This window comes from Oenanthe melanoleuca, chromosome 9 (assembly GCF_029582105.1).
Source record: "Oenanthe melanoleuca isolate GR-GAL-2019-014 chromosome 9, OMel1.0, whole genome shotgun sequence".
NCBI classification, from domain to species: Eukaryota; Metazoa; Chordata; class Aves; order Passeriformes; family Muscicapidae; genus Oenanthe; species Oenanthe melanoleuca.
Window position 1 is genome coordinate 8,445,819 of NC_079343.1, and position 13,887 is coordinate 8,459,705.

Sequence of the window (13,887 nt, forward strand, 5' to 3'; positions counted from 1 at the left end):
AAGGCCAAGAAATCTCTCTTTAAAGCTGTTTCTCCCAGGAATCCCACTTCTGCCTTAATTCCCATCCATGCCCACTGCAGGTCTGTAACCTCGTGTTTTAGAGAGCACTGCCCTACTCTGAGCCCCCTGCTCTCCCCTGTGCCTCCAGCCCACCCTCACACACACAGAGAACCAGCCCCTGCCAGCTCCTCTTGGCTGCTTCCCTACTGAGCAGACATTTCCTCCAGCTCTGAAAAGCCCTGCTCATTTTCTAGTGCTAGGAAAGATTAAATAATCACCCTTGTAGATGCAACACATCACAGCAGGGTTCATTAGAAAGTCCACAGTGTTTGCATAGTTTGTGAAAACCTGGGGGATGTTTGTAAGTGTCCAGTGAATGAAGTGTTCTGTTCTGTAGGCTTTGGTCCCCAAATTGAAGGGTTGATGAGCATCACTTGGCAGGGCAGCACCTGCTGGGACTTCCCTATATCCCCTCCAGAATTCAGATACATTTATGGGAGAAAATACCTCTTTGTTGTACTTACCTTTGAAGGTAAGTATGATCAGATGTGGCTTTTCTTTGAATAATTTCACTCCTCCTTCATATTCTTCCCATCTCTTTCCCTCTGAGATTTATTTAATCCTACTTGAGAAAGAAAACTGATCAAGACGGGAGTTATTTCAGCATCTGTTGATGCTGAATCAAAACTGCATTTCTCCCCTCCTTTTTACTCTTGAGGATTTAGCAATTCCCTCCAAGACTCTTAACTTCTCTTGTCTTCAGTTAATTAAAACCCAGCTAGGATTGCCTGCTAATTGCACACTGGTTTAACAAAAGCCTGGCCTGTTGCTGTGTTTATTTTAAGTGTCACATGAATAGGCAACTGCAGGTTTTACTGGCACTTCTCTTCAAGTGTGTGTCTTTTGCCCATACTGTGCTGAGTTGGGAAAAAGGTTTCGCTAGAAATATTTTTCTTGAGAAATATTTAAAATAATATTCCTATGTTTCAAATCTTGCATAAAATTGACAACATTGTAGGTTTTAAATACCAACAACATGGGAAGCAAGAAGGAACACAAAGGAACGCCAGCATAACCCCTGTGACCATGCCACGACCTTGTTCCAGTGTGTCCTGGCCAGGGATGCTGAGACCCCACGGCTGGGGGCACCCAGCTGCTTGGGCAGCTCAGGCAAACTGCACATTCCAAACCCATCTGAAGATGTCACTGTCTATTTTTTAGCATTTTAGAACAGCTGTATGAGTCATACGGCTTATTCCCATTCAGTGCACAACAAACCCCTCTCCTACTGTGCGTTAAAAAAGAAACAAACCAAAACAACAACTTTCTGTGAATACAGTGTAATTTTTCCTGCAGCCTCCTTAGCATTCCTCCGTGGAAGTTCAGTGTCTGCCTCAGCGACCCCCAGTGGGGTCTCACAGCTGCAGAGGTACACCCTGAGCAGCACGTCCTATGGGAAGGATGAGTCCGTCCGGCACGTCTGGCTTCAGTCATATAAAGAATTCCTGCTCCTCCTGGTGCTCCGCTGGGTGTGCAGGGCTGGCCCGCGCTGTTTGCGGAGCTCCGTGCGCCGCTCTGCTCCTTCTGCCGGCGGCTCCCGGCAGCCGCGCCCCGTCCGGGGCGGGCCGGGCAGCGCCGGTCCCGGTCGATGGCAGGGGCTGGGGGCTGCCCTGCAGGGTCCGGGGGGATGGCAGGGGCTGGGGGCTGCCCTGCAGGGTCTGGAGGCTGCTCCGCAGGGCCCGGGGGAAGCGGCCGAGCGGGCAGCGGCCGGGAGTGCCCGCGGGCAGCGCGCTGTCCCCGCCGGTGCCGGTGCCGGTGCCGGTGCCGGTGCCGGTGCCGGTGCCGGTGCCGGTGCCGGTGCCGGCCCCGGCCCCGCGGTGCCGGCGGCTCTCCGGGAGCGCAGCCCGCTGCCCGCTGCCCGCCTGCCCGCACCGCGGCGCCGCTGCCCAGCCCGGCCGGGATGCTGTGACACCGCCAGGAGAGCACACGGGCCTCTGGAGGTCACTGCTGGCTTGCTCAGAGGCAAGGGCTGCACTCGGGTCGGATTCTGCTCCACCCTTCACAGCTCTGACCTCCTGGCTTCTCCGCCCGGGATTACCCTGCTTTACAGGGAGAGGCGCTGGCATACAGTCCTGCGGGATTCTTCCACTGCCTGCATTATTATGCTGCTGGGAAAGCCCGATGTTTGTTTCAAGGGTCCTGGAGCTGCTTTGAACCTGTGGAAAATTAGAGAGAGCCCAGTTATCACACAGTTCTGCCTTGACCAAGGATGATGCTCATGCCCAGCCTCGCTGTGCTGGGGTCACCTGCAGCCTGAGTCAGTGCACCTGGGGAAGAAAGGCCAAAGTAAATTGTGGATACAAAAAATCCACATTGCTTTCCAGGGGAACCTAGACAAACACTTGGATAGGAGAGCCACTGCCAGTTACCCAGGGGGGAATGACAGCTCTGTGTGGAGTCTGTGAGCAAAGCCTTGGATTTAATTTACAATACAGCAGAAGGTCAGGGCAGGGGGGTAAATTGCAGGTACTTAGAAGAAAGATTTACAATATGGGCTGAAGAGTTGCATAAAGCACTAGTTGAATAAAGCACTAGGCTGTCAGCCTGCTGTCTGGAGCTTGGACACAAGATACATCCTCAAGTTCAAGAGGATTACACCTTCCTTTGCGAGGAGCACAGTGCAGCATGGTCACATCCCAAAAAAAGCTTCCAAATTTCCTGCCAGTGAATTCATGTGCATCTGTCAGCTCAAAGACCTTGTATTACAGCAGGAAGAGCCACAGAGTAATTTAGGAAGGGACATTTGGAGGTCACCTGGCCCAGTCTCCTGCTTCAGGTAGTACCAACTTCAAATCTATGTGAAGATACCCCGGGCCTTGACCACTCTGAGAGGCTGAAAACCAGTTTATAAATTGGTATTGACTGAGGCAGCAAGGGCTGCCCTAAAATTAGTGCTCAGAGCAGCATAAAAACAGGCTGAACCAAGTAGTTAACTTTACCTGTAACAGAGGAATTCTGGAAGGAAAAATAAAAAGCCAGGGTAAATAATTTAAAATCCAAATTGCAAGAAAAAATAACCAGAGGTGGGAGAGGTTATTACAATGGAAAGAAAGCACACTGAGCCAAACTGCCAGTCTACTGACACGTATAATTCTCACTACATATGATCTCAGCACAGACTTCGTCATTTTTAAAAAATTTGTATTCCTATAAAGTCTGGACTGCACACTTCCACAGAAAAAGCAGAGATTTCCTAGGACACATCTCTTCATCACTTTTGCCCAACTGCAACTCACTTGTGATCTCACAACCTTGATTGCAGGTGGTGCTGTATCAACATTACACTTACAAAACTTCTGGTTTTGGATGTCAAAAATCTGCTTTGAAAACATTTATACAGCAATGACTTATCAGAAAAAGATTAGGCTGCTACGATCATTTTTTTGAGGCAGAGGAAGGAAGATGTTAAGCTAGTGTGAGCGTGCATTTGAAAGCATTAATAATCTGCATTTCAGGCAAACAGTAACGATGTTAATTTAACTTTACAAAAACATTCCAAGGATCAGTGCTTGTATTTATCAACAGCATCACAGCACTGGCAGACACCCATTACTGCATTCACAAATTCAAAAGAAAACATGAACAAACAAAATCATAATTTCCATTTTGAACCTGTCCTGCTTTCCTTGGAAAAAAGCAGATAAACCTCCACTTGAGAGCACCACAGACACACATACCTTGAGCAGAATTGTGTTTCCCTCATAGTCCTGCGTTTGCCACCTGGTGCTGCTGATGGGAACGCAGGGGTTGGGCAGCAGGGGCACCAGCTGCCCGATGTCCCGCACCTTGAACTGCAGCGCTGCCGAGCCGCTGGGCCGGGCCGCCACCCCGGCGGGCAGCTGCGTGAGGCACAGCTGCACGGCCGCGTGCGGGGCGCTGTGCACCACGAACACACACAGGGTGCTGCCCTGCAGGGCGCCTTCCCTCCGCAGGATCAGCTCGTACAGCCTCACTGCGTCCTCGTAGTTCTCAAAGCTGCAGTACAGCGTGACCCGCAGAATTTCGGGGCCGCAGTGCACCCGCCTGATGCCCCACACGGGCAGCTGCTCGCCCAGCCCATAGAAGTCCTGCTGGCACGGGGCACAGGCACAGCGGGGGCTTCGCCCTTTGGCAAACTGGGCTCGCTGGTAGCGCCAGGGAGGGCGCTGGAATTGCTCGTGCACCTGGAAAATCCGTTCTTCTCCCAAGTCCTCGTGCAGAAAAAGGAGGACGGATATTCCGGGAAAGCTGCAGCTCCTCTTGCGGTATCTCTCGTAGTACTTCAGTGGAGGAACTCGCTCAGACACCAGGAAAAGGCGAATGTCCAGGCAGAGCCACTCCAAAAGCCGATCCAGAGTTTGCTGCAGAGGAAATGAGTGTCCCAAGTGGGTGAGGAGATGCACAGTCATCAGAGACTCTGCTCCATCATCCATTGCAACGACTCCTGGCAGAAAATTAAAACAGACAAATTGGTGCCTTCCTTTTAGTCTTTGCCTCAGGAGCACAAGGGTGTAGTCTGAGCCTTGAACAGAATGAGTTCAGACTCCTCCAGGCTTTGCAGTAACCTGAGGCTGAGCACAGTGAACACGCAGAGGGGCAGCTGCAGAGCGACAAGGCTTTAAGCGAGCGGTCCCAGGTACATCCCAGCAGAGCTCGGCTCAAGGCTCATTCCCAGCTCTGGAGCTCTCATCACTGAGTACATGCGACCCAAGTGTCCAGAAACAGCTCTGGGCCCTCCTGCTCCTGTCGTTCACAACACAGGACAGCAGAGATGCACAGCAGTGGCACACAAGCAGTGATTTTCCAGGATGAGGTGATGCTCACTTGTGTCTCTGCAGTGCTGTTCTGGACCAGCTGAGTCCCACCAAAGCAATCACTGCCTTTTGCAAAGTCCATGGCTGAAACCCTCAGCAAATTTTCTTGTACTCAGCAGGCTGGCTTTGGCTCATTGTAAAAGCCTGTGATCTCTGTGAGTCCCACCCTTCTGGGGCACACAGATAAGCTATTCTTTGAAAACAAGGAAGGAAAACAAAATAACAAAAGAAAAAACCCAGCCATGTGAACATAACAGATAACAATAAAGGCAGATATAAATCAGGAAAGAGGAGCTTTGGGAAAAAATCTTGACTCCTAGTTACACCCTTCACAACACAGGCAGCTTGCTGCCTAACTGGAAACCTGTTCTGGGTTATTGTACATTGCCCATAAAATTCAGTGCCCTCTTTGCTTCTTTTTCTTCCTTTATTTATTTATTTAATTTTTTTTCCTGAGATACCCATGCGGCCTTAATCAAAGTCCAATGGTTTTTCTCTTGCTCCTTGGGTTTACATACTGGTACTTAGCTTACTGCATAAGCTACAACAGGAATGCTGAAAATACACTTCTTTCCAGGTCTCTTCTAGTGTCTGGACAATAAATCACTGTCCCTTCACCTCCCTATTTGCCAGCCTAGGAGCAACACAATACAGGTCAAGCCAGACCCACTTCCTGTACAGAACTGCCCCCACTGTAGCCAGTATTTAAATCAAAACTCGGGCTTCTAGTCATCTGTCCAGCTCCATCTAATTAAGACCAGCACATCTCTCTCTGTTGACATTCTAACTTCCCTCTCAAACAGCCAAGCACATAAAGCAGTGGTTCACTGTTAAGAAATCCCAGCATTAATAAGTCTATTATTCAAAATTCTGAACTATTTTTTTTAATATGACCCTAGCTTTATATTCAACTAAGTTAAACCTCCAAGGTCAAAAGCTGCAAGCAGCAAAGCCTTGGTTTTCTTTAGGGAGATCTCTTCCACTGGTAGAAACTCACATTTATGCTTTAAAAGCTACACTGACACATATGTACAATAAAAATAAAAAAAGCCTGTATAGAAAATGAGGGAAAAAATTATTTTGCACTCACCTGCAACACTTCGAGCAAGTAACAGCTGCTGTTGTGAGGGAGAAAAAAAATCTTCAGACAATTGCAGGAAGAGAGTGAAGAGAAGAGTGCAAGTGCTCAAAACATTAAAATGCTCTAGATGAGCTCTGAACAACACAATTTCACTAAAATATGGAAAAGGAAATGATTCATCAACTCCTTGCTACAGGGCAGGGGCAGGCAGTCATCTGCCTTCCTGCCTGTGAAGGACAGGGGAATTTGCCTGTACAGGAAAACACCAAAACGAAGTAAGTTCACCAGGGCTTGGTTTGCAGCTGGAAGCAGCTCCCACGAGCAGGTTCCCTTATTCCCATCCCAGGTGAAGATCCTTGGGCTGCTACCACACCACAGCCCCAGTGCCTTCTCCAGTCCCCCTTCTCCCTGGGAGCAGGACCCCCACTCCTGCCCCTGCAAACTGCTCCCTCTCAGGGCAGAGAAGAGGGAGCAAGGAGGGGCAAGCACTGCTTTCCTCGTGCAGTGCCATCACTGCTGGCTTGTGCAGCTCTCAGCCCCATCCCTGCTCCAGTCTGCTGGATAAAATCAGTGGGCAGCCACAGCAGTGTGGTGAAGGTGACCGGGGGACATCAATTCTTGCAGAGCAGCTGTGGAAGCAAGGGCTGGTTAAGGAATGATGCAGAAACTTGGCCCTCCCCAGATCCTGCTGTGGCCAGGGGGAGCCAATCTGTTTTCCAGATGGGCAGATGCCGCCCACAGAGGCTGCTGAAGGTGTGCAGCATTTCTTCTGTTTTTACAACAGCCAAAAAACTGAGCCTTACTCACAAAAAGGGTTAAACCCTGAAGCTTCCACCATGTGTTTCTTCTGTGCTTGCTGAGGTGAGACAGGGAAGCCATCTCAAATCTGAAGCTCCACCTGATGAGGCTGCCTGGAGAACACTTTAGGTCTGGTTCTCAGCTCTCCAGCAGCTCTGGGTCAGGAGAACCTACCAATCCTCCTACAAGGGACAGGAGATGAGATGAGCTGAGCTGAACCTCAGCCTTTGCCTGACCCTCTCCTGCAGAGGAGGGCAGCCCCACCAGCCAAACACTTCTGTTCCTCTTCCACTTGCTCTGACTACTAAATATCCTTGGGGAAGGGCTCAAATCAGGCTCCTCAGCCTCGGACAATGCACTCACTTTGTCTCCAGTCTATTGTGCCCCCAAACATTGGGATAAAGCCTGACTGCAGTGGCCCTCACTGCTGCAGCCTGGTGAGCCAAGACCCTTCATCCACTGCTGGTCTCAGGGGAAAAGGGATGGCTGCCCCCAGAACAAAGTGCTGGCCTTTGCTGGGTCATCTACGAAAAGCAAAGTGCTGATTTCACTCTGATCCCTGAATGGAATGAATCCTTGCCTTCCTCTCTGCCTCCCCTTCCCCCAGCTTTGCAGTCTGGCTGCCAAGTGGAAAAGCACATTTTTCATACTGACCTACAGAATGCCAAGACAGATTTCTTCAGGAGATTAGAAAAATAGCAGTTCAATCTTACGTGAAAAGTCACTTTGCTGAGGGGAGGAGGGGTGAACAATTCTGATATGGGACTCAAAAAAGCTGGGGCCCCATTCCCACATGGCAGGGACTGGTAACACAGCAGAACATACAGGAAGCTGCTGGGGCACCCCAGCTATGTGTAAGAGCAGGACAAATATGAACATTTGTATCTGGCACTAATGCATACCCTGGTAAGCCCTGCACAAATTAAAGTCCAAGTGTAAACAACTAATAAACACTTTATGGTGTGAAGCCTCAGTGCATACTGTCTGCTATAAGTCTAAAATCCTACAGTGGAAAGTCACAGCATAATAATTAAAAATTCATTTTCATAATCAGCTCCTGAGTTGTGCCTAGTCCTCTGCACTGCTCAGTCCTTTGCTCCAGCTGACACCACCAAAACTGATGATGCACCACAGGATTTAATAAGTTCAGAGCAACATCTGTAAGAAAGGTACTTTACTAGGATTATTAGAACATAATTAACTTGAGAGAGACTGAGTATATATTGCCTAAGCACCTTGGGAGAAGGCCTCATTAAATACATGACTCAGACTTCCCAATTTCTTTTAAAAACATTTTTGTTTTGTTTTGTTTTACACCAACTTTGCCTATAACAAGGACAAAACTACTAAATAAACCTGCTAGATGACAATTATATACAGCATACACAAGACTGAGATAAAAATCAAAATTAAGGCCTTACTTGAATACAAAAGTCTTTTCAGAGATTGCCTCTTCAAATCCTGTGACTCCAATTCATCGTCACTTTGGAGGAAACTAAAGACCCAATGACCAAAAGACCAAAACCCCATCTAACCTACTGCATTTATTTCAGTAGACTTCTCTCCCAACGATTCTTGTTTCTTCTTTTTAGCCAGCTATCAGAAAGCAGTAATCCAGCAAGGGTCTGTCAGCAGGCAGAAAATCCAGAGCTCCACCACACACTGTGAGTCAGGATCCAAGCACATAAACACAGGGAGGAGAAGGAAAGGAGCACACAGCTGTGCAGAGCAGAGGGAGCTGGCTCAGGCTGCAGCCTGTCCTACCTGGCAGCGCTGCCCTGGGCTGTGCTGGAGCTGGAGCTCAGCCTGGAGCTTAACCCAGAGCTCAGCCCGGAACTTAACCCAGAGCTCAGCCCGGAACTTAACCCAGAGCTCAGCCCGGAGCTCAGGCTGGAGCTTAACCCAGAGCTCAGCCCGGAGCTCAGGCTGGAGCTTAACCCAGAACTCAGCCCAAAGCTCAGCCCAGAGTTTAACCCAGAGCTCAGCCCAGAGCTTAACCCAGAGCTCAGCCTAGAGTTTAACCCACAGCATCTCTGGGCAACCTGATTCAGTGCTCAGTCACTGCACAGTGAAGTTCTTCCTCACCTTCAGCTGGAATTCCTGGGCATCAGTTTTGCCATTGCCTCTTGTCCTATTGTTTCACACCCCAAAGCAGAGCCTGATCCATTCCCTTGACACCCTCCCTTCAGCCCCTTATAGACATTGATTAGATCCCCTCTCAGCCTTCTTGAGATTGAACAAACCCAACTCTCTCAGCTTTTCCTGTGGTGTCTTGACTTCAAAGAGCCAACATTTAGCACTGACCCAAGATGGCATCTTCAGGATCCCTCTGCCCACACCCCCAGTGTCAATCCACTTCCACAGGTCAGAGTGGTCGAGGGGGAAGTCAGCCTGCTACATGTGAATTTAAGACTCATTTCTGAAAGATTTAACCCAGCAATTTTTATATATATCCCACATCAATTAAAAATCTTCCAGAAAAAGAAAACGGGCAGATCTAAACAAACCCGAGTTGCAGGGCCCAGTAAGTGTTTGTTTAATCAGCTTTCATTTAACATTGTTGAAGGCAACTCCAAACAGAATTCTTGGAAGGGCAGCAGCAGGGCCGGGCGTGACTGCACCCTGCCGAGTGCTAATTAAGAGCGAGCCCCCAGGAGATGCTGACCGCGCCAGCCAGGCCAAGCTCCAGCTTAAGGAGCAAGGCAGACCCACGCACTGTGAAGGCTTCTAATTACTGCCTTTCATGAAGACAACCTTCCTGAGATACAGAATAATACACCCAAACTTCTAATTAAAACAAAGTCTTGGCCTGGATCCCACATTATACTGCAGATTTGCATAATTAAGTTGGTACCAAATGCTGTGACAGACAAGCTGCAGATCATTAGCCTCATCTTTAACAGAATTTCAAAAGAAGCAAGATCCAAACAACCAACAAATATTAGCAGAAGTGGCTCTCGAGGTCTAGGAAACTCGGGCATTACTGGGATTTGGGGCATGTTCTGGTAACTTTGCAAAGCAAAATCTGCACACAAATTCAAAAGGCATTGTAAGGCACACCAGGCTCTAATGTAGCATGATTTTGAGGACTTAAGGACTTCTCATTGTGAATTTTTCCTTCCCAAAACAGCACTGCTGAAATAAATGCTATTCATAAACAGGAGCTGGAAGTTGCACCTTCTGGTGGATCCCCCTTTTCTCCCTCCTAGTTTACTCAGGCAAACAGGAGCACTTGGCTCTCCAGACAACTTCCTTGTCCTGTCTACAGCGAGTCCAGGTCAGCAGTTCCAGGACTGGGGAAGGTGAAACAGGCCTTTCCCTCCTGAGCAGCAATTTTCTTCTTGCTTTGGGACAAACAGCTGCTGAGAGCAGGCAGACTGTCAGGCTGGCTGGAGACCCAGATACTGCTGCTGGGTCCTATCACACCACATTTGCAAGATTTCCTTTGCAGGTAAAATCTGTGGGGGAAAAAAAACCTGGTCAGATTGTGTTTGAGAAGACCAGAAGCACCCACCTAAACCTCAGTGCCTTAGAGCAGAATGAGGCAGAGATATTACACTTACCAGTCTGTGTGTATGTACTTCCCTAAAAAAAGCTGGGCTGTGCTTGAAAAACTTGCAGTTACATCAACCATGAACCATAGCTGAAAAATTCAGAATATTAAATGCATTTTGGGGCACAATCTATGAACACTTCCCTGCACAGCAAAGGACAGAAAAGTAGGTGAATTATTGTCCTGTACCTTTATCCACCTTTCAGTTTAATATGTAAGTTCTGCATCTTACAGTCTTTTCAAACAACACATTCCAGAGGACAGAAGAACTATTAAACACACTTCAGATTGAGCACAATGGTTATTACACTTGCTGTCCAAGCTATCAAAATGAGAGTATCAAGAGAAATTCAGCTCTGTCCCAGACACACACAGGACGATGCCTGTTGCCAGCTGTGCACATTACTGAGTCCAGTTCTAGGCTGCCAAACCCTTGTTCTAAAGGGCTCCATGGAAAGGGGAGCTCAGGCTCAGAGCCCAGCTCGCCTCTAAGCACCATGAGGAACAAAGCAGAGCCAAAGGGTTTGACTGAACTATAGAGGTTCTGGCCAGCTTTGGACAAGCAGAGGCCACAAGCAGTTCCAGTTTTTGGTACTTCTGAAAAGATGGGAACCCCATCTCAATGCAAGCTTATCCCCAAAACTATGCATTATGACAGGCTCTAGTACCATATATATATATATACACAATACACGTGAATAAAAATACTTCAGTCATCCAGCATATTTAGTGCAAGTCTTGTTTCCACAGGTGAGGGAAAGTAAATCTGACACCAGTGGCCGATTCTCAATGAGCAGTGGCAAGGAGAACAAATTGTGTTGCATTGGAAGCTTAAGGGTCAAGAGCAAAGTTTCTCTTTGGAAAAGGGGGTAAGGAAGGACAATGCAGTCAGGAGTAGCTTAACATCACAGACTTGGTCTGCTTGGCGTTCATTTATTCTGTAGCCAGTGGAGAAACTATATGGATCAATGCCAGGGGACAAAAAATAAATCAAAGCTGTAAAAGTAGTGAACACAGAAAAGAGCAAGAACTGTACCAGGGATCCATAGGATTATCACCTTTTTTATGATGGTAAATGGGGCATACTCTCAATCCTTTTAAATAAACTCCTGTACAAGGGAAGTACATGCCTACACATCTTCAAACAGCTATAAAACTCAAACCCTACTTTTAATTTTAAAAAATCCAAATAATTAAATTCCGTGTTTATTAAGTCTTGTTACTGCATTTAGCTGCATATTAATGCAGACACCAAACTTACTAATAATTGCACTCACATGTAACTACAATCGTACTACTGAAATTTTAACAAAATTACAAAGAAGTCTTAAGAAGAAACTAAGAAAGAAATTAAATTAGAAAAGGCTTAGCAGAATTCTACTATAGATTGCAAATGGAATCTCACTAACATACAAACATGTAAACATCAAACTCACTTCAAGGACGGTCCCAGTGATGTCTTGTTCTCTCTTACTGAAGATTACACATTCTCCATTTTTCCATCCTCTACCTCATTGAATGGTAAAGGGCATATTTTTGAAATCTGACTTCAGCAAAAGTCCCTTCAAAATAGTCTTCAAAACCTATTAAAATGTAAACTATACTCTTAATATTGGTAACTGAAGATAGCCATCACCACCTGCTGTTCTTCTGGCAAACACTCTTGCCCACGCAGCTTTTAAAAACACTCTTCAACACCTAATTATGCAGTCATTCACACAACATTCAGTGCTTCCAGAAGCCACTAGAAGTAGGAAACTTCAGCTGATGCACAACAAAAGTACAGAGGCAATACACAGGACAAAGACCTCCTGTCCCAAATCACAACACTCATGTCCCTGAATTTCACAGGAAAAAGGACTTGAACCCATTTCTCCCTGCAAAGCACATGGGAAAACTTTAACACACAATATCACAACATTGATTCTAATAGAGTCAGTTATGCATTAAAGAAAACCTTCATATTGGTACATGGAAGAAATATTTACATTTTGAGGAACATGTTTCTGATGACTTTAAACAAAACCAAAACCCCAGATCAGCTCCCTGTATTTGGTAGTTGTACTGGCTAAACAATGACCACACCTCTACTGAAGATTTGCATACATGTGCAGAGACAGAGGCGTTTTAGCAACAGCCAGCAAACACCTTTTCAATAGGGCCAATGGCCAGCTCATGTCTTTTGGGACTAGATTCCTGATGGAAAGGGCAAGAAAGTTCTTCAGCCACTACCTCCTTCCGCTGATTCAAAAATTACTGTGTGTGTAGGTGTATTGGGGGTGTACAGTAAACTTAAAGCTTCATAAAAAACAGCTTCCAAACAGTCAAGCTAAAATATCACCCTAATTCCAGTCCCTGTCTTTAGAAGACATCCTACTCTTGAACAACAGCCAGGACGTGAATCTTAACAGGCTGGAGAGGGGTAAAATTGTGGACACATTGCAAAAAACATTCTCCAGTCACACTGGAACATTGCACCAGCACCACGCACTTGTTCAGCACAGCCCATCAAGAACTGCTCTGGCAGATGCTTTACAACCAAGCTTTTCTTTTTGCTTCATTTCCAGCTCTTCATATTGGAAAGCCCATCCCAACTATTTATTTCCAGATCTATGGGTGAAAGTAATGTGAATCAAGACAAAAAATACTGTTTTCAATTAAAGCAGAAAAATAGTTATGGCTGGGAAAGCACAGAATACGTGCATTGGAATGTCAGAAATACGGTTTAATAAAAACCACAGTACAATGCACACTCAAAAATTTCTAACTGTGAGAAGAATGATGCCAAACTGCTACTTTTAATCTATTTTTGCAGCATACTGTCAAAAAGAAAAAAAAAGTTCCGGGGTAAGAACTAAAAATTTCATTACAGTAACAGTTTTTTATTGCATGTTTAAAATGCGTTTTTAAAAACAAATAGTGCACACTGGCTTCACTTTAATCTCCTGAAATATGCATTTATGATGGGAAGCCCTGGGGCTACAGATCCATCTCTGATGTTTATTAACAAAATATAATCCCAGTACATTTCCCCAGGGGACAGTATTTAGTTCCAAAAGATTGTCAACCCTGTATTCTAACACACTTGAATTAGTTGTTTGTGTACACTAAATCCATTTATTTTAAATTTATTTTGTCTACATTTAGTGAAATAAAAACATCGCCCTGTACAATCCACCATCAGCAGTGAGTACAACAGCAAAAATTATTATACAGTTTATACACACTAAAATCTTGTCCTTTTTCCTATAAAGAAACCAGAAAAAACCTAATCAATATAGAGTTTACTTTAGAAGAACTCAAATTACAGAAGGGAAAGCCAAAATTATTATGGTCTTTTCTGAGCCCCAGAAGTTCCTGATTCATGTTGTTGGAACAGTGAGTGCAGCTGGAAGAGTGAAACATGCTCAAGTTGTCTTCTTGGGTCTTCAAAAAATTAGCAAGTATTTAAATTAAACATGTCTAGCTAAAGAAACATTTGAAGCAGAGCAAGGTAAGTGGGAATTTTGCCGTGCCACCTGTGGTTTCTTTTAAACCCAACTTATACAATGCGCGAAGTGCTAAGCAACACTACAGAAACACATTTACATCAACACTGAAGA

The 13,887-nt window shown here is 46.1% G+C and overlaps 1 protein-coding gene across 3 annotated transcripts; it reads right to left on the bottom strand.

Annotated features, from left to right (window-relative positions):
• Positions 1-961: 961 nt before the first annotated feature.
• On the bottom strand, positions 962-6,052 carry FAM124B (family with sequence similarity 124 member B). Of its 3 annotated transcripts, none has more exons than XM_056498605.1 (3): positions 5,944-6,052; positions 3,738-4,483; positions 962-2,216 (listed from the first exon to the last, which is right to left on the bottom strand). In XM_056498605.1, exons 2-3 carry the CDS (start codon positions 4,470-4,472, stop codon positions 1,491-1,493), a joined length of 1,461 nt encoding a protein of 486 aa, XP_056354580.1. In that variant the 5' UTR covers positions 4,473-4,483; positions 5,944-6,052; the 3' UTR covers positions 962-1,490. The 3 variants fall into 3 exon arrangements, with proteins under 3 accessions (XP_056354580.1, XP_056354578.1, XP_056354579.1); XM_056498603.1 differs by having other exon boundaries at positions 3,738-5,046; positions 5,944-6,022; XM_056498604.1 differs by having other exon boundaries at positions 3,738-5,041; positions 5,944-6,018.
• Between the last annotated feature and the right edge of the window lie 7,835 nt (positions 6,053-13,887).

Bases quoted from the DNA above. Each gene is read 5' to 3' on its own strand.
- FAM124B (XM_056498605.1), bottom strand. From the start codon at position 4,472: ATGGATGATGGAGCAGAGTCTCTGATGACTGTGCATCTCCTCACCCAC. The intron at 2,217-3,737 runs GTATGTGTGTCT...AATTTTCCACAG, and splicing joins GAAACACAATTCTGCTCAAG to GTTCAAAGCAGCTCCAGGAC.